The 26,266-nt window shown below is 36.0% G+C and overlaps 1 protein-coding gene across 3 annotated transcripts in view; it reads right to left on the bottom strand.

The window, feature by feature from the left end:
* Window positions 1-2,619: 2,619 nt before the first annotated feature.
* Window positions 2,620-26,266, bottom strand: part of tbck (TBC1 domain containing kinase) — a 32,958-nt gene continuing 9,311 nt past the window's right edge. For all 3 annotated transcript variants that reach the window (XM_032563852.1, XM_032563853.1, XM_032563854.1), the window contains 7 exons: window positions 24,120-24,205; window positions 21,253-21,289; window positions 19,566-19,727; window positions 11,337-11,509; window positions 5,118-5,281; window positions 3,678-3,837; window positions 2,620-3,030 (listed from right to left, as the gene is read on the bottom strand). In XM_032563852.1, coding sequence (XP_032419743.1) covers window positions 2,920-3,030; window positions 3,678-3,837; window positions 5,118-5,281; window positions 11,337-11,509; window positions 19,566-19,727; window positions 21,253-21,289; window positions 24,120-24,205 — 893 coding nt within the window. In that variant the 3' untranslated portion in view covers window positions 2,620-2,919. The remainder of the gene's footprint in view (window positions 3,031-3,677; window positions 3,838-5,117; window positions 5,282-11,336; window positions 11,510-19,565; window positions 19,728-21,252; window positions 21,290-24,119; window positions 24,206-26,266) is intronic.

A 26,266-nucleotide genomic window follows, 5' to 3' on the forward strand; every position in this document is an offset into this window, starting at 1 on the left:
TCAAAAATAAAAAAATAAAATAAATAAGTTATTACCCTACTAAATCAACCTTTTAAGAAAATTAATTTGATAAAATTCACTATATTGAAGTGTATTCAGTTCTTTAATTTTTCTACAGGATAATACACGTAAAGGTAAAAGGTAAAGTAAATTTTATTTATATAGCACATTTTCAGCAACAAGGCAATACAAAGCGCTTTACAGGATTTAAAAAGAAATACAAACAAAATAACAAACCAAAGGAAAGAGCAAAAGAAGAAAAAGCTAATAATGTTGATCCAAAGTAAATAAACTAGATACTCCTATTCAGGGTTGGTAGATTTGTATAAGTAAGTATCCTCTGGTCTAATTCCTTTTCTGGGTTGGAAGAATAGGAGTCTAAAAGGTAGTTGCTAAGGTAGTTTCTCATATTGTTTGTTTTCGTTACCAATTTCTGTAACAATTATTTTTCTTTTCTAAATGCTTTTTGTGTTTTGGGGTTAGTGTCATACTAGCTCTGTTAGCCATTGTTCTATGATCCCGTTTTCTTCTGTTCTTCAGTTCATATTTCTTTAAAGCTGCCCCCAGACCGTAAAAAATCTGTGACTTTTAATTTAGTAAATACAATTTAATTAAATAAAAATAAAAAACAGAAAAACCCTTGATTATCCGTCAGTGGGGAAGTTCAAATGTACTATCATCAAGGTAAGAGCTACATATGGAGATTTACAGAGGATTTGCTAGGAAAGGACCCAAGCACAGAGATTGACTAGGGTAAAGACAATAGTTTTAATAATGAAAAAAATAAGGAGAACTTACTATGTTCCTGAACTTAGTTTAGCATCAGTATTTCAAATATTCTTTGGTAGGTCACAAAGGGCTGCAAAGATTAACAAACCTGTGCAAATTCACAGATGTAAAACATGATTGTATGAGAAGAGCAACCGTGATTAAATTCACTTTAGAGATAAAATCAAAATGCTTCAGTTTTCATATGTTTCCATCAGTAAAATCCTGCATATGTAGATGTAAGGATGGAAATTATGTTTGTGACTTTCCACCTGAATAAGCTTTCCTTTCTCACCAGTGTCTCCTGCTGTTTCAGAATAAAATTGCAGTGACTTTACCAAAATAAATACAGAAGTATTTATTGATTAATTCATTCAGACCAGATGAGATGAGGTTGGTGCTTAGCTGCATTTCCCCATATGTTCTTATTACTTTGTTTTGGAGGTGGAATGATGGGGGGAGGCAGATAATGTGTGTATTTTTTCATTTTAAATGTTATAGATGGATACTGCAATGAGTATTTTGTTATAAATGACATGGCAATCTTTAATTTCAATTTTGATATTACAGACAATTAGAACACAAATGTTCAAAATTCTTAAAACAAAATGTTTTGTGTCTTTTTTAGGGATTCTTAGAATATGTTATTGGAAAACTATTTTAATAGGAACAATACTTTACATGACAAAAGTGGAAACATTTTGGAGAGAATAATCCCATAATGGTAGTTTGTAGGGTTTGATATTAAAACAGGGGAAAGTGACAGTTTTTTTTATTTATTAAGTAATTGTGTTTGAAATAAGGAAAAAATGAAAAACATTGTCCACCACCAGTTAAATTTATTGATTTTAATTTAACAGTCCACATCAAAAGACATGCAGATAAATCACAATTGTCCAAAATAATAATTTGTGTCTTAAAAAATTTAATGTATCTTGTGTGGCTTTAACATTTTAAGCAAACAGACCCATCCATCCATCCATCCATCCATCTTCTTCCTCTTATCCGGGGTCAGGTCGCGGGGGTAGCAGCTTCAGAGGCAGCTGGAGATACTGAACTGGAACAAGACTGTAGGTCCAGATTGTGCCAGCCCTAGAGTCCTGATGGCTTTGCAGAGAAGCTTCTGCAACATCTCTTCAAGTTTAACATGGCCTCAGGTAGAACTTCCATTTTTCACTTTTGTGGAAGACATCCTGCGTTAATCCGGTATCATCAGCCATCAACAACTATAAGCCTGTTGTCCTGACATCCCACATAATGAAGGTCCTAGAGAGACTCCTGTTGGCCCAAATGCGTAGGTAAACAAACACATCGGGACCTCCTGCTGTTTGTTTATCACCGTGGAGTTGGAGTTGATGATGCCATCATACACCTGCTCCAACTAACCCACTGCCAAGATTAAAGTTAGAACAACATATACATTTTTTTTGTTATCAATAAAGTATTCTTCAGCAAGGTAAAGCATGTTAAGTATCCAACAATATAATTCAGAAAGGGGAAAGGCTATTTTACTTATGGATTAATTCCCAGAGTTAAAGTCCATCATATCTGTAGTAGAAGTGTGGGACGTCGTCCAGCCCACGATTTGCAACGGCATCAGGTATGCAGTGGGCGGTTTATTTCTGGGCAGACAGGGATCTTTTTATGATTGTGAACATTCCCTCTCTACTTGAAGATGTAAACTAGAGAAAATTGAAGTCCCAGTTAAAAACAAATGCTCTTCATGAAATATATAAATAAAAAAAGGCTAGCAAGTATTAACCAGGAATGGTTTCTCACCTTTGTCAGGGGTAGTATGCAAAACCTGAGTTGAAGACCTGGTCTATATCATTAGATTCAACAACAAACATATGAAGGACATAAAGAGATACATTTATTAAAAAAAAAATACATCAATTTATTATTGAATCACAAACATACATACTGACTACAGGTCAATTTTCCGAGTCATGCACAAAGAAGCACTTTCTGACCACAAAACAACAAATGAAGAAGGATCATCAACAATCTAGTTAAAATTTTAATCAAACTGATATTTTGTAACACTATGACATGATGACATCTGTTCACTAACAGATTTTTTTTCCCCATTTTATCCACAAACAATTTTCAGTCCTCATGGTTACTTTAATCTGAAGGTGGATTATGAGTTCAGATCTGAGGTGAGGGGACAGTGAGGAGTCCTGTGGGCTTCAGCTTGCTGATCCCTCCATCCAGAATACAAACACGAGAAAAATTCACCTTGACCAGATGTGCAGCAAACTGGGAAGAAGAAAAATATATGCAAGGTCATTTCTGAAATTCAAACAACAGCAATCGTAATTTTCTACTAGAGGAGTAACGTCTTTATTGAAATGTAAAACAGAGTTTATAATCACAAATCACCTTGATGTAATATGTTTTTGTTGTAATTATTGAGGCACATTTCGATCGAAGTAAAAGAAAAATAGCTTCTCTGCACATAAAATATTTTATCTGCCTTTTGGATTTTTCTAGTCCAGCTATATTTTAATGTCCATTTGTGGTTATTCAAAGTTTTGGTTATTAATTTCCATGGACTTATTGTTTTCCATCCTATATACTAACTATTTAATTGCAATATTTTTACTGTACTGATCTAATTATCATCCACTTGGGAGCAAAGAGCAGGATGGCACTAATATTACCATATAAGTAAATTATGCATTTTTAATATTGAGTAAAACTGTATAAAATTGTACACTTCATGTACTAACAACACTGCTTTATTCATGTTCTCATAGGTGCATTGATAGAATATTTCTATAGAAGTCTGTTAAAATACATCTTTTAAAGAAAGTGAATTTTAATAACCACGCCTTACTACTAATACATAACGTTTTTAATGTAGTGTGTGGCATACTGATGTATCTGTGGCTCAGCTTGCTCACCAAAGCAGCACTCTTTACAGCATGGCTGACGATCACAATTACACGGCCTCTGTAGTTCTGCAGGGCTCCTGAAGCAGGACACTGCACAAGTTCACCATCAGCCCCGAAGACGCTGTTAAAGGGAATGTTGATGCTTCCTGAAACATGTCCTCTACCAAAGCTGGAGACAGTAGGGTTAAGGAGTGCAATGTTTGGCAGGTGTGCTAATCCCTCTGAAGCAAAGCCTACAACTGTGGTGAACTTTGTTTATCTTTCCCACAATACAAGTCTTTGAATGTTGTGAGCTGCAAATGTTCTTTAGCAGCATGAAAAATGCCTTCTTTAGAAAAGAATGAAAAGGATAATCAGTTCTGTTAAAGGGAATGCAGACACCAACACTGCATGAAAGAGGAAAGATAGAGCATTCAAAAGCCAAAACAATGCTTGAGTCCCCTGGTTAATCTTCCTACTTTATGCTATCCCCTCTCCCAGACTGCAGTATTTGGTTGGGCAGCTTTGTGCTGGGCTTACTGCATGTTACAGAATTTGGACGAGAAACTAAAAAAGCTCATCCCTCCTAAATTTCTTTCCACTTCCCCTTCCCAGACACAGAGCCAATTTAGTCTATGATCTTTGTGCGTTTGTAACTCTACCAAGAAACCTAAGCATATCAAAAAGTTACATACATAACACAAAAAAAGAACATTTGTATGCATTTTTTATCTAAATAATAGGTTTTAAGTCATATTTGTTTGAACAAATGTTTCAGTGAGCCAGTCTCTGGTTTTAGGTAAGAGGTTTCAGACAGGTTATCAGAAAAAGAGATATAAGGTAACATTAACAGAGGTAACCATTGTAACTATGTAGTTCATCACACAAGTAAACACTCAACCTTCAGAAAATAGTGAGGATGAAGTTGGACAACATATTTTTGTTAGATGGCTGAGAAAAATGTCTTGTTGAAAACATAAAAGCAGAAAGAGAGTCATTAAATAATTTGCTTCAGTGTCTGAACATGTAAACTGTTGAGAAATACATTATCAGATCAGATTGGATTGGTAACAGCAGTTATCCCGCAAAAAATAGAAACATTATTCTCAAACCAGAATCCCAATAGCCAACGCTAATGGTAAGTAGCAATGATCCCACATCACCACAAATCATCATAGGGTGACTGTGTTGGAGGCTTCGGTTTCAGATGACAGATTTAACTGGCTGTTTCTGTGAAGAGATGCTTAATGATGTAGCAAGAAGTGAGGGGCTCAGAGCTGTTGTTGCCAGACTGTTTGTCCTTGTATCTCCACAACCTTCACTGGGTCACGCTTTTCAATATAGTAAAACCTACCACTGTATCAGCATCCACTTTTATGTAGGAATTTATGTAGTAGTTTCAGCATTGTTAAGCTGATAAACAGCTGAGAAACAAGACCAGTCAGGAATGATATTTAATGGTAAGGATACTCTTCCACATTGCGGATGTCGACAGCAACAATTTTTGGCTTGCCACTTCTATTCCTTTTGGTTGGTCCGGCGAGAGAGAGTTCACAGAGGTCAATTAGATCCTCAGCCGAGATTCGGGGAGACACCTCAGCTTTCAGGTCACACAGCGCCAGGGGCTCTCGGGACTGCAAGAGAGGAGGTCACAGGAAAAGAGATGAAGCAGGATGGAATTTCTGAACGCTGTTATGATGAAAAGCTAATCATTTAGAGATGACGTGAAACCTGCCAGCTTGATTATTGTCATTAAATAACCAATAAACAGACAATTACATCTTAATGACTCCCATGTTTATCCTTTCAGACTTAAGATTTTTTTTAACAATAGCCACACATAAAACCACTCTCATTCTCCAACATGAATAAACATTACAAAGAAATTACATTTATAACACCCTTGAGTTGATCATTTGAAGAAAAAAAAAAGTGCTTCTCCAAATGTTACAATGCTGTAAATGTGGTAAAAATCTGCCATCAGTCTGAAAGGAAGAACCATATAAATGATGCATCAGGACTGAAAGGGTTAAATAATTCCCCTCTGTAATACTGACAGATGAGCAGCAGCCGTGGCCAGAACATAATCCTGTGGTGGGTTTGCTCATGAGCTGCCAAACAGATTCAATGTAGCAGGCAGCCAGAGGCATGGCTGCAGGACCCAGAGCTCTTCTCTGCAGTGGTGGCCAAGTGTTGTACCACCCAAATGGGCTGAAAATCATTCCTTCCTAAAAGGTATCATGTATAAACAATACATCTGTTTCCTGAGTAACAGTAAAGAAAAAAAAATCACAACGTTTTCGTTGTATTATAAAAACTATTTTTGACACAAGAGCAAGGAGGGTTACATCAGATTACAGCCAACTGCATCTCCAGCTGGTTAAAATCGTTTCTGGTTTATTTAACTTCTTTTCAAGCATATTTTCTGAATAATCAAATCCATCTCTCGACATTTTCTAAAAATTCGGATGTGGATTTAAAAGAAAAATATTTGAACAGCAATATTTACAATTTATGTTTCCAAACAACAGCTCTGCAACTTTCAATTTCTGTTTTGAAAAGAAATATATCTTCCCTTGTCCTTTGTATAGGAAAGATAAATCACATTTATTTATTCTGTGCCATAAATGTCAAGTAGTCCAAGATCAAATTCTGTAGGCTGTGATAGAAGGATTGCAGAAGTTTTCAACAAGGCAAAATAGAAAACAACAGGAATGAACACAGTCATGACGTCCTGGGTCTAATTTTATACACATTAAGGGCTTTCAAATGGTTACTGAAGTGATTAAAACAACTAACTGTCTGACCTTACCTTTATTAGCAGGGAAGGCTGAGCTAGTAAAGCTATATCAGGCAAATTTGCACTAGATTTGTTTTCCTTTAAGTCTTGTAGAAGGTAAACTGATAACGTAAGAACAAGTTCAATACTGGATGGCTATGCTTACTTACGTAAAGTGGATGGAATTAAATGCAATAAATTAATATCCCAGAATAGCAGTTTTCCTTTATGTGTATTCCCACAAAATGTGATGGCATTTATACAACCGTCACATTGTATAAATACAGAAGGTTTTAAAACCTTAAAATTTGTTAAAGTTCTGTGCTGTATAATTACAGCGTGGTCTCTTGCCACGCTGTAAAAAAAAAAACAGTTTGAATAAATGCTAAATCAACCTGTGATTAATGAGTGGATCTTCTGACCAGGATTGTATTGGAAGAAAACAAGCTGATGCATGAGTAACATGGTAGCTGTCAAAAATGTAGTTAGGAACGTTGAGTTTTGAGAAACCTCTGTCTTTAAATACACACATATACAGAGACATATCTGTGGTACAACCTCCTCCATTAATGAACAGAAACGGGGAAAATGCACAGCTTGTCAGGGTTCTGGTCTGATGAAGCCCTGCATGGTTATTTAAATGTCAAAGTAAGCAGGGTGAGAGTCAAGGATGGCTTACAGGAACTTTGGCATTTCACTGACGAGACAGTGATGACTCTAAACAGAAATAACAGAATCAGCACAACTGATATGTGCTTTTGTAATTATAAAAACAAAAGCACATATCAGTTGCCCATACTCTGGTCACACAATATGGGGAAACATGTTCCTTTAAAACTGTGGTCAGAATCCAAGGAAGTGCTGAGAACAAATATTCTTAACTATCAACATCCAGACAGAAGTTAACTATAAAACAGAGGGAGGCTTTAAAATAAAATAAAATTTCCATTTTTCTTTGGTTTAACGTATCTGGCCACACAGAAGTCCTTAGAGTAACATTCAACTTTTTTTTTAATAAAACATATTTCCAATTTTATAAAGAACACAAATGATGCACCTCAACAGTTCAGTCTGCAAAAATCCTGAATTTTGCTTTTGACATCCCAGTCGTTGGTCTGATCCAGAACAATGACGGGTCAGCAGACAGAAACGAGGCGGATCGGAACCAGAGTCAAATTCCTTGTTTGTCTGAACAGCTTGGCAATAAAGCTAATTCTGAACACATAATTTAACTATATGTAATAATGCTTTAAAATTCAGATGAAACAAGGTTTTGAATAAACGTGTGACGCTACAGGTATTCTTCAATTCCTAAAACATTCTTGAAGTCAGAAAAAACCCTGCAATATTAGACCAAATTGCACTGGAGGAGGATAGTTATGGGGTGAGGACCCCACCCCATAAATCCATCTGTATATAGGGGTTTTTGTGTGTTGTTTTTTCATATTCATGTCCAGTTCAGTTAGAGTACGTTAGGACAAAAGTGAAGAAATTAGTTTGGCTCCATCTGAGAAGGAGAGCTTGTTCCCTGTCTAAGTAGTCTAGACAGTTTGAGATGAATATTTTCTCAGAGGAAAACCTGAGAGCAGCGCTTCCTGATATTATAGAGAAGAGTGTGACACAATCATTCATTGCATGTGATTCATCTATTCGACCACATATTTCATAGTACGACAGCAACCCAAGCTTTTACGAAAGCCGCAGTTCAGTTCTATTAAGTTTATTCATAAAACACTGATTCACAACAAATGTCTTCATTATTACATAATAATCTGTGCAATAGGAACATGAAGCTTACAACTAAGATTGGAGGATGTTTATTTTTCTTTAGGTCTGTGTACAGGTTGTCAAAATTAAAATAACTATTTATGATTATTCGCAATTATATTCCCATAACTGCAATATTTAACAGATTATTTTACCTAAAGCAGAAATGCTTAATTAAAAATAATTTAAAAAAAAAAATTATGGTATGTGTTTTTCTTCATTATTTGTTAGTACTGTGATGAAGTATTTATAGAAGTATAGATCTTGAGATAAATACCATACATTTGAATTTGAATTTAATTTAATTTAATACCCTGATCATTATGGAAGCATTTTTAGCTTTTGAAATTGTTTTTATCACATGTCTATTTATATGTGTGTTCAATTTGATTTTAAGCGTTCTTAGGATCATTTCTTGCCTTGAGGATAACATCACCTCTCTCCTATTTCAGGGGCCTGAAGAACGCATCAAATCTTGTGCTCTCTGTTTTTCTAAGTCATGTGTGTTTTTACTCAGGCCTCTGAGACTGTTAGCTTAACACAATACACTGTTGACTGGATGTTTTAAGAAGAGAGGTGAGAAGCACACAAATGCAACAATGGATCAATACTGAAGATCATAAAAATAAGCCTCGTCTGAAGGAGAGAGCACAGCAATCATCTGGGAGCCCAGTAAATGATCCGTTTATTCTTTTGTGTGTATGAATACAATCTATCTTGCCAAAATGTATTTGCTTGTCTGCCTTCACACAAACGTGAACTCAAGTATTATTCCACTTTTAATCCAAACCGTTCAATATGATCTCTAACCACCCTTTGCAGCTATCACAGCTTTTACTCTTCTGGGAAGGTTTTCTCCAAGGTTTGGGAATGTTTATGAAAATTTTTTGCCTTTTTTCCAGTAGAACATTGGTGATGTCTGATATTGAGGCTGGACAGGAAAGCCTGGCTTTCAGCCTCTCCTTTAATTTATCCCAAATTAGGGCTGCCAATATTAGGAAAATATGTGATAATATTGGTGAATGTTGTAACTTGTGATGAATAAATAAATTCATAATAGAACAGTGTCTTTGTGCTTTGGTTGCACAGCAAACAAGGACTCCCGATGATGAGCAGTCTAGCTAGTTGCTGAAATAAAAGAATTATATTTGTTATTTCCATCTAAACAAGGTTGTATTAATAAAGTTACTTTCAACTGACGTCTGGTGTTTTGGATTTGAAAATGTTAAACCACCATACCACCTCTTTTTCTTCTAAAATATTTTTATGCTGCATTAAACAATAAGTGTCATCAAATATACCACGAGTGTCAGTGTCAGTGTGCATGGTACTAAACTACCTAGCTCACATTTATTGCAGGCTAGGCAGTTCTTTGTGATATAAATACAGTGCAAAGTAATACATTTGGAATAAATTGTACAGGAATATCCCAAATGTCTTCTGTTGGGTTGAGGTCAGGACTCTGTGTAGACCAGTCAAGTTCTTAGGTGTGTCCTGAGTTAACACATCTACATGTAAATATCAGGAAATAAAAGCTGGCAATCTGAACTGTTCTGCTCATCTTTTGATGTTAAACCCAAATGTCTTCACAACAAAACAAAGGAATTTGCCTTGATGTTCCAATATTTTTGGAGGGGACTGTACATATATATGTCTTTACATTGAAAAGTACTACATATATCACTATTTGTGTTTAAGATATATTTTCATTTAATTATCAGACAAATTGTAATTTGTCTGATAATTAATTTACAAGGGGCTTGTAAATTATTTTTAAAGCTCAACAAAAAAAATATTTGTGAAGATAACTCTTGGAAAATAAAACGTGTTAAAATAACACCTGCGGTTAAAGCTCTGTTAGAGTGAGAAGTACATAATAATTTACACAGCATTGAGCTTCATCTACATTTTGGGAATTATCTGTTCAGAGACTCAAATGTAACAGATTTCAGTTAGATATAAAAGTCTCCAGCTGTAAGAGAGACAAGTAGCTCAGATGGAGATAATACACTTTTAATGAGCTTATTATAAAACTGTCAGCACCTATTACATCTCTAATGCCCAGGTCTGAATGGATGGCACTGGAGGAGAAATGAAGAATAAATTTGCAGTATGATACTAATAGTTTTCAATAGAATGGAAATAAGAAGGTAATCATATTTCAAATCAAAAACCCTTGCACTTCCACATTTTAACTTTTAATACCGTTAGTGTAGCATTACTCTCAGTGTTGATATCATGGTCATCACTTGTTTATTCAATGTAATTGCATTTATAATACATGGTCCAGCTACCAGTCTCAAGGTAGGTTGTGGTTTTGAAATAATAAAAAATAAAAATAACTATGGTTTCAAGACATTACAAAATTTCACTTCTGCATTTTTAATGGAAATGTTGCGGTTTTAATAAGCCAGATAGAAAGCTTTCTGCACTGGACAGGTGTCAGTAACCTTGAATTATCAAAATCCAGTGTCGATTTGGGAGGCAGAAATTATTTAGAGACGAGCTCCAGACCCGCGTGTATGGGAAAGGGTCAAAGTGATAACAGATGGATAATCCAACAACCAAAGACCATCCAACATAATAGTGTGGAGGAAAGAACATTTACATGACAGCATAAACTTCAACTCTTATGAATCTTTTTTTTATTTGTTTGTTTTAAATTTTTACCTCATAATATTTTTGTGAAGTAAAAAATATTCTATATTGACAGCCATGTAATGAAGATCTTTATCTTAGCTTGATGGTGAGTTTCCAAGATGAAATCATGCCCTTATAATGTTCATTATGAGACTGACTTACTAATTACTTCACACAACTACACTACAAAACAGATCAATTATCCCTGGTAAGCTAAAAACCAGATCCAAAAATCAATCAATAGTATTTTACAATTGAGTTTATTATGCATTGTGAAGTATTTGATTTTAATAAAAGCATGCAAAGTCAATTTTAATTTAGTTTTGTATGATTTTATCATTTTACACCACATTTATATTAAACCAGTCTCTATTATATGATTTAACCAGCCTCTACTCTCTCACTTAATTAGTTCAGAAAATTTTAAAGCAAAAAGCAATTATAAATTGCTCCCACCTTATTCTTTTAATGTAAATATATAGATAATTATGTGTGAGACTAACCAGGTCCGTCTTGGGCATGTCTTGGTAGTCGGATGAGAAATATATTGCTGTTTTCCCAAAGATGCCTTCACCACCAGCTTTCATTGGCTGAGCATACTGTCGGTAGGTAGCGCTCTTTGGAGTCCAACAGAAGAGGTTGATGGATTCGCGAACACAGCGCTCAATGTCAATTTCTATAAAAACAATGCGAAAAGGAAAAATAAACATACATGTACAGCACTGTAGAGCTTGTTGCACTTACATGTCTTACTTTTCAACAGACAGAAAGAAGGAAATTCCCATACTTTTCCAGACTGCATTGGAACCTTGAGTGTGGGAGGTTGCATTAAATTGCAGCAGCATATAGTTTGACCTTGGCAATTTGCCTTCATTAGCAACCCAAGCATTCATTTAGCACTGCCAGCAGCCTTTAAGGTAATAACTGCCTTATTTAAGCAGGCGTTGCTCCCTTGAGTTTAGTATAATAGGTTATAAATACTCTTTCATCAAAAAGCAACTTTTTTTTTGTAGAATTTCAATGTAGCCTGCTTCTCATTGTGAGAACAGAGAGGATTATGGATCTGGGACTTGTTGGATTAGTCGAGGATTTGGGTAAATTAGAAGTGCTGTATCCTCACAGTCCTTCATACAGACAGTCTCTTTCATTCTGCCTGCTTCTTCGAGGCCAGTAAGCAGGTCTGGCTAATGAGCTCTTCTTGGTGTGACCTGCACCTGGGCCAGGCTCCGGAGAAGTTATATAGCAGATTTATCATGGCCTCCCTCCGCTCCATCACAGTGTCAAGGTAAGGAGGTTGTCAGCTCTCTGGGGATAGGACCTGACACACTCAGTTACAAGGTCCATTTCGGTGAAAAACACACTGGGAGTCTGATATTCCACACCGACAGGCTAGCAGTAGTTCAACGAAACACATTTTCCTTCCCTGGGGCCATGAATGCTGCCTGCAATCGCTCCTTCTGCTAAAAGAGGCAGAAATGAGGAGGAGGAGGAGATTGATTGCTTTAACAATCTCTCGGCTCAGCTGGGCATTCTAACACAGCCAATCTGCTTAACAACCAATTTGTCAAAGTAAAATAATGGAGTAAATAACATATATAGTGGCACGTAGAAGGTGAGATGTGGCTTGTTGCAATAAACTTCTGAAAAGCTGGATTATTTAACTAAGCAGGACAATAGAAAAAAACTGGAAAAAAATATATTCACATTTTTTAAAGGCATTTTGTATGAAAAACAAATACCTGGTTTTGTTTTCTTTCAAATACGGTACAATAAATGTTTCACTTATCACAGGTTTATTATTATTTTATTGTAAACTGAAATACTAATCAATTTACAATAAGTCAGTCCATTAGTGACTAGTCTAAATACAGCAGTTTTCATGCTTGTCCAATTCTAAAGATTGGACAAGCCTAATGTCAAAAAATATTTGACAATGTTCTCTTCTTGTGATTTCTGTTACACAGAAATTTAAATATAAATCTCGGTCTAACAGAGCATTATCCAGTTCAGGTTTGAACAGACATTATTTCCAATTTTAAATTAGAGGTGATCAAATCCAATGTAATCTCATTCAAAAAAATTTAAGTAGCTGTTTGGTTTAGTGCTGGAAGCTCCCAGGCAGAGTGCTAGCATGCTGCAAGACAAACAGCTTCTTTTGCACTCCAATTTCTTTAGAATACATAAACAGAATCATTCTACTCAATCAGTCTTTTGCTCTAGTCGAGCTACATTTGACACATGCGCAGCATGTGTTAAACATGCTATTCATATTTATCACATGAACAGCATTACAATACAATTATATGTTCTACGTCTTCAAAGACAGATGGGTTTATTATTAGATTCAAGCAATATGTTTCTCTTCATACCAGCTTACTATCACCTTGGACTGAATGTTGTATACTGTTTGCACACAATTTCTGCAACCCCTGGCTGATTTCCCAAAGCTGACAATCAATAGCTGGAGATCATCAGCTCCGTGCTTGTTGTGTCTCATTGAACCAAACACTAATCTCCCATGAACAATGCTGGTGCATTATCTGTACACACAAGGTTCATGTCGGCTAGAGAATCGCTCTTGTCCACTGTGAATTGGTGACGTGCATAAACACAAGAGAACTCTGCAGATTACACTGAGCTATGGGCAAAGGGTATCAAAAGGGGAGATTAATTGCCATCGATTGTCAACTTGAGATATCCGGCTTGCTAAGATATTAACCCTTTCATGCATGAATTATGATCCTTTGTGTCAGAATTTTTTTTCCCATTTTAAAAAAATTTTTTCTTAAGGCATAAAAAAAGGTAGGAAAATTTTTTTGTAAAAATAATTTTTTATTTTTATTTTTTATTTTTATGTGATCAATTGTAATTTTGTCCAAATACAAAGTTGTTATTTGAAAAATACATAAGGAGTATTGTTCCTTAGGGGTTATTTGATGTCACAATATTTTTTTTACTTGCAAGAGTCGTCTACAGTAGAAGGAGGGACCGGGTCTGTTCTCATGCTTTTTTGTCTGTCGGCCATATTGTATCTAACAAAAATAATTTCTTGGATTTGCAGCTGATGGCCAGCAGTTGATGGTATATTTTATGATGCATTAGTGTCCACTTCAGTGGTCTGTGTGCATTTATAATATAAAAATCCACAGGAAGCACAAGAAAATGACTTTTTGAAAGCTGTCCATTGTAGTGACCACTATGCATGAAAGGGTTAAATGTGGCAGCGCTATATGCCCGTTTAAAATATTAAAAGCTGCAGTATGCAACTTTTATCTAAAACATTTTGTTGCATATTTGTTTAACCTGTTAGTATGTGGTGACATTATGGCAAAAGACAGTTTATTTGTGAAAAAAGGAGGAGCCAGGAGGAGGGTCTTAGCACTGCCAATCATCCTCCATGTGACGCTGCTCATCCTTCCTCCCCCTGCTCTCTGTTACCCTGCAGCTTATTCAGGAGGGCAGAGCTTTTTGTGAATGCTCAGGCTAGTTAGCACGGCCACCGATGTCAGTGGATAAACAATTTTCCTGAAACAATAAGTCGTTGTGCTGCCATTAGAAAACTGAGCAGTGAGTACACAAGGATGATCCTCAGCGTTATGACCATCTTCTTGGCTCTTATTGGTTGTTTTTGATTGGAAACGGTGCATTTCTTCAGACAGGGAGGAACTGGGGGAGATTGATCTTTTCACAGATTATCTCATATTATCAGAACATAGTGACAGTCTTAAAAATATGCACAACATTTTTAATAAAAGTTTCATACTGATGCTTTAATGTTTAAAAGTCAGGAGTATAATCTAGACACAGAAATGTGCATTAGAAACATACATACATTCCTAAATCTTATAGTAGTTTAGAGATCGCAAACATTAATTTTACGATTACAGGAGAGAATAAAACATATTCAATGCTATTTTTTAATCTGGATGTCTTGTCCTGATTGGAATATCCAACTCTTGAATTGGGTTCCATGTGTAATGGACTTGTCAGTGGGAATTACTATCACTGACTTCATTTACTGCTCCAGTTGTCCCAAACAGGAGGGTTAAGTGTATGAATCCTGATGTGAGGAATCCTTTAGGAATCAGTATCCTGGAACAGATCAGCTAGATCTGACAGCTGCACACAGGAATAGAGAAGGACTGTATGGGAACTTTATTCATACCTGCACTGATTTAACACAGATTGAGAATCTTGTATAAAACTGAAAGACATACTGAACCTTTTTCATAAATTACACTAGAGGTGCCCAAGTCCTGTCCACGAGAGCTACCATTCTGCTTTTAGATGCATCCATTCTCCAACATACTTGAATGACTGTACTTATATCAAGTAGCTGAATTCCCTCCCCAGAAGTCATTCAGATTGATAGAGGCCTTTTAGCGAGACACTAATTTGATTCAGGTGTGTTGGAGAAGGAATGTGTCTAAAACTTAAAACTCTTTTAGTCTTGGCCACTGTGCTGCAGATCAGTTTCACACTGTTGGCAGTCTTTTTGTAGCCTGGGCCATCTTTATTCTTTTTTCATATCCTCAGAGTTCTTGTGTTGAACTTCCAGTGAACAGTATAAGGTTGCGTGACCGATACCAACAACACACCTGCTCCCCATTCACACCAGAGACCTTGTAACACTACTGAATTGCATATTATGAGAGAAAATAGCTACCGGTAATTGGTGACAATTTGGACATTTTAATTTAATAATAGTTTCATTTAGTTGCCAGTGGTTACGACATTAATGAATATATGCTTAATTATTTTAAAGGGATTAGAAACTTACATTATTAAACATTCTGTACAGACTATTTTAAATTGCATAAAAGTGTCGTATCTAAAGTGTTGTCCCCAAAAAAAAGAATTAATGACTTATTTACATAAATATAATGGGGTGTGCTCATTTTGTGAGATACTGTTTGATGCTATTTTAACTTTGGGGGGGAAAAAAATATTGAGCAACCAGATATAGCCCTTCATAATAAAAAGCAACAAAAAATGTGGGCAAAAACAATTTCCGGTATTTCTCCTTCAATCTGTGCCACACAGTGAGCTAGACAACATCTAGTTGACCTGTTTTATAATCCAAAACCAGCAGCAGCCTGTGTTGTTCTGCCTCCACACACGAGGCTCCTGTAGTTGTGAATGTGATGCATGTGGTGTTGGCTCAGTAAAAAATGAATGGAAGCTTCAGCTCAATGAGGACATCAATTTTCCACGCCTAATGGCAGAAATGAACAGGTGCAGGCCACAAATCACAGGATATGAAGCATAATTCACTAGCCGCATATATGTAAATGTGCATGCGCGTGACTTTGTATAAACATGGAATAAAATTTTATTGCCATCGTTTGACAAAGGTTGCCTTCACATTTAGAGATCTTAGCAAAATATTTGAAACATATTGCCAAAAGTGCATGATTTATACCCTCAGCAGACTTCGAAAGATATTAACGTTTTACAGTGGCTCAGCCACAGCACCACCTTGAATGTTATAGTGAACCTGTGAAGGAAGCTAAAGATTAAGGTGACAGCAAGGAAGCCTTCTGACTTGAAAGGTCGATCACCAAAGACAAAATAGCACTGAAAACATGAATAGAAATGGTCAGAAATTATAAAAATGGTTTTCATGTTGCAATGCGAGTAAATATTGTCATACTGAATATTGAGAAGGGCATTAATTTGTGAGGTGCCACTGAAAAAAGACCATATTGTTAATTTCACTTTTTAATAAAAATCAAAAGGATGTTTGGTTTTTAATCAACACCGGCTGTGCACTTGCTTTCCAAGTCATCATCTTCCTTTTGCACAATAGTTTTCCCAACACATTATTCTATTTTTTCTATGATCATTGTGCTTTTTGATTTTGGCAACACTGGCAGTATGAAGTGCTTGCACAGTGCTTAAACCTATTTGTATTGAAATAAAATATATTCCAAACCTTTTAATATACAAAAAGAAATGTATGTTTAAGTCTGGGACATTTTCTGTGGCTAAGAAAACCGACAGTACCAACATAGCTTATTTAGGTACAAATTAAAAATAAGTTCTTACGTCTTCACTGTTTTAGAGATTATAAACATTTTGCTTAAGTGGGTGGCACCAGGCTTAGCAGGTCTTGTTTGTCACAGGTTGTATAAAGAAACCTATGACAGGTTATATAAAAAAAATTGCCAACATAAACCAGACAAGAACCTTACGGGGGGCTTAGATAAACAGTCTTTCCACTCCAGAATCAGTTCCTAATATAGTGTAAGAGGATTTCAAAATACCATGCTATAACAATCTGGGTATAGTTAGCTAGCGATAATTTAAAAAAAAAAAAAAACACAGTTGGCAGAAGGAGTCAGCTACTAGAGAAGCTAACACTAGAGAAGCTGACTGCAGCTTCAGGCCAACATATTTTACCTGTATAAGGAAAACCTGGAGTACTTCTCCCTTCTGGCCCACACAGTTGCTGAAGATTGACAGAAAAACACTGAACTTTGGCAACACTAAAAGTGGACACTAGGGGAAGCTTCTCTTGCAGCATTTGTGCATCTCTTCTGAGCAAAATTTTTCCAGTATACTTATTTCATCCCTAAGATGCTCAGTTTTTTTTACGCTAAGCAACACTGCTTTTTAAGGAAAGAGGTGGAGTAATCACTCAGCATGAAGTGTACACTGAACATCTCATGACATTTCTACAAGTAAGAAACTAAAAGTAAGGGGAAAAAAAGAAGACATCTTTCAAAATAAATAAAATCTTTACAATGTCAGCAAATTAGAAAATGAATAGATAATCATAAGTAACCGTACAACTATAAAACTGTCAAACTTTGTTTTTGCGTGGCTTCAGGAGCTAAAACTAGTTCTTGTTGCAAAACACGTCAAGTTTTTAGTAAAGCAAAAATATTCAATCTGAATTAGTTTCAAGAGACTGGATACAAAAAGATCTGATCTGTTTTTGAGTGCACCATACTTAAGTATTAGTGGGTAAATCTAAGACCACTCTTTGGTTTGGCACTGGTTCCTGAGGGAAGAAGACTTTTGGGTCAGTGTGGTGTTTGCAAATTAAGTCAAAGGGAAGCACAAAAGATGTAACAAGAAATCTCAAAAGAAAACAACCTTTCTACAAGTTGAACATATTCTACTCAGTTCAGTTTATTAAGCTTAAACTGAAGCTTCAATTTGATAAATAGGTTTTAAAAAGTAGACAAAACAAGAAACACAAAACTCTATTTTGGCTATAGAAAGCCTCTAAACATTTTTCATTGCCACTAAAAGGCTTTCTTCAGTTTCTGCTAACCTTTTATTTGAAGTATGCTTATTGCATAAATGCGAAGTACCAATATTGCAATACAGAGTGATACTACAGGAGCAGAGAAGGAAACTTTAAACTGCATCGTAAAGAGTCCTGTTGACCTAAGTTAGAGTGAACATTTTTAGAAGTGACTGGAATAGGCATGGCTTGAAAACATTAGACCTTCACCTTAAGTATTTTTTTAACTCGTACTAGGTAATGCAAAATGCTGTAAATAACATTAGCAATCTTTTGACTTCACCTTTCTTTAAATTAAATGCATCCATCATCAGAGCCAGTGAAGGAGACCCACAGCAGAACACAAGCCAAACCATATCTTGAGATATCCAGTGATATTTTTCCTTGAGAGCACATTTTATTTATAATCAGTCTGCTTTACGATTAATGAACATTATACCAGAAGCTTGTTTTATTAGTTTAAGTTACCAAAAAAAAGGACCTTTTTAGCAAAAGTCTTTTTATGTTCTAACACTTGTGGGAACCTCTTTCGATCTCCAGTTGAAACCGGACGTTTACACACAGTGAATGCATAGAGATGCATCTTTGCATCTTTTTTCCCACTGTCTGAAGTTAAGTCAGAACCAACTTCTCTTGTTTTGGGTCAGTGCGAATTTTGGGTTTAGCAGATGTAGATGTCTACATTACATCAGAATTCTTGTTAATGCTTTCAAATTCAGAGGTTTACATGCATTTCCTAAGCATTTGGCAGAATTTCCTTTGAACTGCATAAAACATTCATTTTAAGAATGTAAATAATTCCCACCACAGTGGTATATAGCAATTAAGCACATTATTATTCAAACCCTTAATATATGTGTAAAATAATATTTCATTCAAGCAAGGCATTTTTACATGAAACAGACAACTACCTTGACAACTAATTTGAAAGACAGGGGCGTTCAAGGTGTTTGCAGGAAACAGACAACTACCTGAAGACATTAAGGCAATTTGAAAGACAAGGGCGTTCAATCATATTAGATTCGAGTCAAAATTCTGGTTGGGTTGCTCCAAAACATTATTACCTCCTGTAAGTAAAATTAAGAGATTACTTTAAACTCAAATGTGCCAAGAGTATGAAATATACAGGTTCATACATATAATTCAGGTGAAATGTCGATACTGTTCCCCACTCAATTTTCCAGAGAGCTCAATCCTTCTTAATTTAAAGTTTAAAAAGTAATGCAAAGCTAGAAAACTAATTTATGGCAATACTGCAATGAGGCTGTAAATTCCAACAAAATGAATGGGTTGGTGAATGGATGGAGGATTTCCCATACTTTTATTAGAAAATACCTCAACCAAATTCTGTACTTTTGCAGACTGTATAGGAGCCCTGTGAGGATAATGGCTACTGTCGGTCAGTATTTTTGTTATACTAAAATCTGAAATGGAACTGAAAAGAGAGAAACAGCAAAGTACTGGCTAACATTCTTACCTGGCAGGTCAGAGAAGAGCAGGATGCATTCATTAAAGCCATTAGCCAATAGACGGTCCCTGAGCTGCTGCAGTATGGCAACGCCAATACAAAAGGGGAACGAGGAGCTTCCCAGCAGCAACGTGTCCCACAGGTGGAAGATTTTGTGCAGAGGAAACACGTCTGCATGCCAGGTGGAAAAACAAATACAACAGGGGAAATGTGTTACAAATACCGTATAGTGTCTGGATTTTTTTTTTTAAAATTTTTTTAATGAGATTTAGTTGTTCCTGCGCTATATAAACAATTACAGAGGTGGACAATTACCCAGTAAGTGAAGAAGTACGGAATAAATTTGTCTCTGTGGATTAAAACTACAAGCTTACAAGGCAAAACTGAGCAATGCCTGGAAGCATATTTGGTGTAGGAGGCAGCTGGGAAAAGGTTTAGGTGGGCGATGTTACAAAAAAAAATGACTGGAAGAACATCAGCAGGCTCAGGAGGTTTAGAACAAGAACTCTCATTATGAGCCAACTCTTTTCAGACCAAATAAAACCACATCCTGATACCATGTCCCTCTGCAATTATTATTTCAATCATATGACTTTCTTTGCTCCTAAATGTAACACGTCTCCTCTCTTGACATGCATAAACATGACTCTGACTTGGTGCTCCTGTTTATACAATTCAGATTTTTTTTTTGTCTATATGGAGGCAGAATCCCACAGTGGTGCAGTGGGCTGAGAGAACGCTTCAGAGGGTCCCAACACATTAGCAGTCAACTGAATAGACTGGTGGGTGTGAGTGACAGGTAGTGTGTCTGTTTGTGAAAGGAAGCAGGGCCTCCAACCTTGTTTTATATTGGACTGAGGACATTAGCAGTCAGAAAAGCACACCTGAATACGGGGCACTGACTGGCTCTGTGGGAGGATTTGGGACAAAAAGGAAACAAACTAAACTCTGCACCCTCACATGTAAGAGCATGTGTCTAATTAATTGAAAATGGAGTTATACTACCAAGAACAGAGAACGTACGGGCAATTACATTGACCATTCCAAGGCTGATGGGTCAGTTCAGAGAAATCACTATTGTTAAATTCTATGTATGCATCCAAACTAAACGTGAAAGTTATTCAAATAGTTGTTCTATTTATGTTATTTTTACTTGTAAAAAATGTTGGTTGGTTTGATCATGGTTATGCTTTAAAGTGTGTAAAGATAAGAGCATGAAATAAACATACATGACCTTCTCAAAACAGAAAAAAAGTGTAACAGATGTAAACATGGAGCTATTAACTGGAATCAATAGAAGCACATAAAAGGTAGTAGTTTACAAACATGAAACTGGATGATCTAATTAAATATATTTTACTGTTTATTTTGACAGCTCAGCCTGGGACGGGAGTTTCCATTTAAGATCTTGATGTTTGGTAGAAATGTGACAATCAGCTCATTTGTCAGACATACAGTATATTTGAACATTAAGTTATTTAATTACAATCCAATGAAATAAGGACACATCTACACGTAAATGTGAATATAAACTATAATAGAAAAAATACAGGCAGTGATGAGTGGATCTCATATTTCTCTAGATGTTTTTCTAGATTAACAACATCTAGAGATAATATCTCAAGAAATTCCTAAAAAATTGGCCCTGAAAAATGCAATTAGGTACTAGGAACAACCACAACAAAATGCAACTTACGTGTAAACATCGTGAGGAACCAGGGAATAGCATAAAGCTGTGATGGAAAAAAACAGAAAGAGATGGAAAGACTGGTTATATTAGGACGTTATTAGAATTTAGTAATCTGGACTTCACAAAATCACATAATACCGGACTTCACATTCACATCAATAACAATTTAAAGAGATACCCCTGACTTAGAGGCAGATTACAAATCTGCTGAAAATACAAGATTAGTTTGTTTCTTAGGCAGAACTGGGGAATAAAATAAAAATAAAATAAAAAATAAGCAAACAATAAATGTCCCTATGCCAGTTCCGACATCCTTCCTCTTATTCTCAGCTGAGCATAAAAAGACACCTGCTCACACAGAAAGGCAGTATTTCCTCCTTAAACCAATGGGGCACCCATTTAGCCTGTTGGATCAGTTAGAGAAAAACTATAGCTCGTCTCAGAAAGGTAATTGACCTGTGATTGTGCAGGAGCTGGTAGCTATTCAATAATAAGGACCTCTGGTGTCTGAAATAGTGATGAACCAGAGCATTACTGCACTCCCAGTATCATCCCTAGTCACAGAACCTCTGGTTCAACCAGATTGAATTAGTGGAGGTGCAAATTGTATACTCTGGAGAGGAGATAGCACTAAATTGAAACAGCCTGAATTAAACCACAGACTATATGTAATCTGATTGCTAACCATGCTGAAAAAAGAGCACTGGAAACTTACCAAAGGTCCATAATGAGTTTCTGTGTCACTGAAAAATTAGATGCTTTAGCATCTATTCACTAAGGGAGAACAAGTTAGGAATCTGAAAAGTGCAAGTACAGAGTTTGTTGTTTATTCGGTTTTAGCTAAACGTTTTCATGCAAGGCAGACATATTGGATGTTTGCTTTGTTGTTGCCAAAAAATTGTAGACTTGCAACTTGAATATCCAAATTCAGGGTACTTCGTAGTTAAAATGTTCACTTTAAGATATCATCTTCTGAATAAAAATAAAACATGATAAAACTGCCTTTTTCAATTTTGTGACTTTTTAATGACAAACTCCAAAACTTGTAGTACCTACTGTTTCAAAATGTCTCTACATAGTACCCATTGGAAAACAGTGTTTTGCATTTATTCTTTGGCTTTGTTGGGGCTGATGGAGTATTTGCTAAGTGAAAGTTAAGTGGATTTAATGTCTCTCGTCTAATTACATGGTCTGACGTGCATGACAACTGTATCCACACAGATTATTTAGCATTATCCAGACCTAAAACTGAAACAGAAACACAGCCAAAGTTGGCAGGACTTCAAAGGCTTAAAATCCATCAAAAAAACAGTAACTTTTTTGTGAGGGTGATTAACTGCTGCTCTGACCAAGGCATAGGCTGGTTATAAACATCAAGGTATATCAAAGTTTTTAAAAGTTACATTTTCAAAACTGCTAAAATTCCCCACCATCGCGATCCTGTAGGTTAAATATATTTTCATGAGATTCCATAAAAAGTGGCACAGGAGATTTTCTCTGGCTGTATGGAGAATAAATAAGTCAGCTCCACAGCCTGCTGATCAGCACTGCAGCTCAGCTGGCTGAATTAAGGTCCTACATTCCCTTACTTATAAAGAAATAAAATAAACTGGTAGCAAGTATTTAGAACTGCTAAGAACAGAGTCTTTTTCTAACTAAAATAAGACCAGCTGTCACTCTAATTAATGCCTATGGTGTTAAGTCAGGATTACTTTTGTGCAATTCAGATCATCTTTTTGCATTTTCGTGGCAAACTGGCAAAAAAAGTTTTTTGCAATGACCCAATAAATTGACCTCATCGAAAGTCAATGGAAGCCACTACACCTTGTTGTGGGGATTTTAGTACATCAGACAGGAAGTGGTAAGGATAGAGTTGCTAAAGAGTGACTGGACCTCTTTCACAACTGCTTGCACTTCTAGCTTTGCTTAAATTTATGTAACAATAAAAATGATGCTTAAACATTGTAGATTACATTTCAAATCTAGTTAACAATATCCATCCATGCATTATCTTACACTCTTAACCATAGTGGGGTCGCGAGGTGTGCCGGTGCCTATCTCCAGTGGTCAACGGCTGAGAGGTGGGGTTCACCCTGGACAGTTCGCCGGTCCATCACAACAACAATACTATATTACTTAAACAGCTGTGGGATTTTTTTTCTGTTTTAAATAAAGTAGTCATTTGTTTAAATATGGTTAAAATGAGGTAATTTTACGTAATGTTTTTTTACAATCCAAAGGCTATGCAGGACATTTATCAAGAAACTAAATTTAATTGCAGTAAATCCAATTACCAATAGTAATTCTGTGTTTTAAATGCACTACTCAGGAGCTGCAGCGTCGAAAACTCAGAAGGAAGCTGCAGGCTCTGATATTTCACTATCCAACTGGTGATGTTTCAGAGGCTGCTCCACAGATGACACACATTCATCAGCACACAACTAAATTCACAGACAGGTGGCACAGACTTTAACCTTGTCACTGAGCAAAGCTGTAAGGAGGAAGGCAAAGGGCATCAGGAATTGGCCCATAGTGAAAAAAATAAGCTAAGTCCAGCAGAAGGCAGTCATTAAGTGTGCCTGGAAGACATGAGCCGCTGTATAAATTACTAGCTGTGGACTATGGGGAGAACTTGACTGTGACCACAAATTCAGGAAGGAAGGATGTGGAACAAAATGTGTCAGTGGCAATGAAGAGATATACCCAGCCATCCAAGGAGGTTTCTTTGCCCTTGGCAAGGAGCAAAAATAATTTTCTTCTGTCTCTGAATTGAAGTAAAACTTGCAATGTAAGACGAACGTTATCTGAGCATGTCCTGCACTGGAGCCTGTTGTCATCAGTCTGACAGGACACTTTCATCCTGTGCAACTTACATCTGGAATGAAGCCAATCTCATTTAGATGGTTGCTTAGCTCTGGGTCATGAAAGGCAATCATCTGGGAGAAAACAGTCAAGTACTCTGGAACAAAAGCAAAAGAGCGAAAAGGTCAGGAAAAAAATCTATTCTATAACATGTACTCAAAAACACACAATGAATGTGGCTTTGATAGCTATGAATCAATTCACCCCTTTGCAAATTAATGTGCCATTGTTAATCGTCAAGAAAAATAAATGGATGTTTTATGGCTGCAAGTAAAATACTTTGATAAGTTATGAAAATAATCATAAAAATGTTAGCCTGGCCATTGCCTTCCTTACTCAATTTCGCTCAATTCTCATCTACCTTCAGTGCACCATCTGGGATTTCTCTCATTGCGCTCAATTTCTCTGACTTAATTTCGACCAGGCCAATCAGTGAACAGAACGATTAGTTGTGAAAGATTAGGTCAATTTTCAGCAGTTTTTGACTTGTAGTCTGCGTGTAGCTGGCAATAGCAGCAGTGGGACTGAACAAAGCCATTCAGTCCAAGTTGGTCACGCTTCCAAATGTTGAAATAGCTGCCTCATATGGATTGGCACTTCTCTCTTAGCAGAAGGGGATGGTTGTATAAAAGTAGAGGCAATTTCCAATCAGTTTCATAGTGCTGAACTGGCCTGTTGCAAACATTACGTCCAAACGTTATCGACTGGGTAAAATTTGAAACTTCGAGAAAGCAATCTTTCTCAATGGCCAAGGGTTCAGGCCTTCTGTGCAAAGCAAAAAGAACAGCAAAGGGCTGGTTTTTACCAGGCTATAAAAATGTGCAAATCCTACAAATGCTTGAACTTATTTGCATTTATTTTCTCACATAAACTATATAAATGTATTTATGTATTTAGTATAGTATTTTACCACAATATGTTACATGAAATATTTTATTATATAGTGCTAGGTTATTGCAAGACTCAGGAAAAATACTGAATCTTGCAGTATTCAGTACATTTACTGAATACTGCAAAAAGTACAAAAATTATGAAAGGTCAATATGACCAGCCAGATATAATTATATAACATCCAGAAATTATTATTATACATTTCTAATTTAATTGTATCTTATTTGCTTACAACTTTGTGTAAATATTCTGGTATTTTTCTGCTAAATATGTAAAGTGCTACAACATTGTACAGGGTTTCTGCAAAAATCATACATTAAAATGTATGGTTTAATGTATACATTAAAACCTACAGTACATTATGATTTTAATGTATGGTCTAGATTATTCACAAAAAAACTACTTCTGTAGGTAAATTTGTGTTTCAGAAAAGCTTCAATAAAGCTTCAATAAGCCATGTACCAAGGTCCCTGTCACATCCATGTAGCTCGTAGTAAACAATAGAGTAGGAACTTTTTGATATTCATCTTCTTGTAGTTATAAGATCTCCAGTTCTTGGAACAAATTTTATTGCTGGTTTCCTGTGATAAATCTGGTCCTTCAGTAATGTTTGTTGACCTAAATGGGCCTTGCAAATTTGCTACAGCATAATAATATTACACAATTCATTAGTCAAATGGACCCTACAGAAATCCAGATAATATGTGACTAATTATGGTTCTGATTCCTATTTAAGCCAAAAATGTGAGCTCATTCTGATAACCCCTTTGCTAATATACATTGTTCACTAGAGTCACCAAACAACATCCTAACAGTAGACTATGATAGATAAAATACATACTTTCATTATTTGGGTATAAATGTATTAACTCAATGTTAGAGTAACGTTTACGAATCGATGCATAGTTGGAAAATAACGTCATTTGGTCGATAGGTAAGTTGCATCCCCGGAAATATTGGGTACAAAAAATAAAAAAAAATGGCAAAGGGACAAAAATGACCAATGCACTATTTTAGTTAGAAATGGCAAAATTAACACTTAAAAAATAATGTGAGTTATTTTCTTTTGGGGAGGGGGGAGTCTAAACATTCCATTTGGACATCTGATCCTCAAACGTTGAATTAAAGTAGTTTTCCCCCACAAACAAACATTAGGCACCTCTGCATAGCACCTATTCAAATGATACAATAACAGTCTCATTCCTGACAGAGATTCAGAGGTGTGCAAGGCATCTCTTTATCAGCCACGCAGGAATTGATTATCATA

The sequence above is a fragment of the Xiphophorus hellerii genome, chromosome 5 (genome assembly GCF_003331165.1).
Source record: "Xiphophorus hellerii strain 12219 chromosome 5, Xiphophorus_hellerii-4.1, whole genome shotgun sequence".
Lineage (NCBI taxonomy): Eukaryota > Metazoa > Chordata > Actinopteri > Cyprinodontiformes > Poeciliidae > Xiphophorus > Xiphophorus hellerii.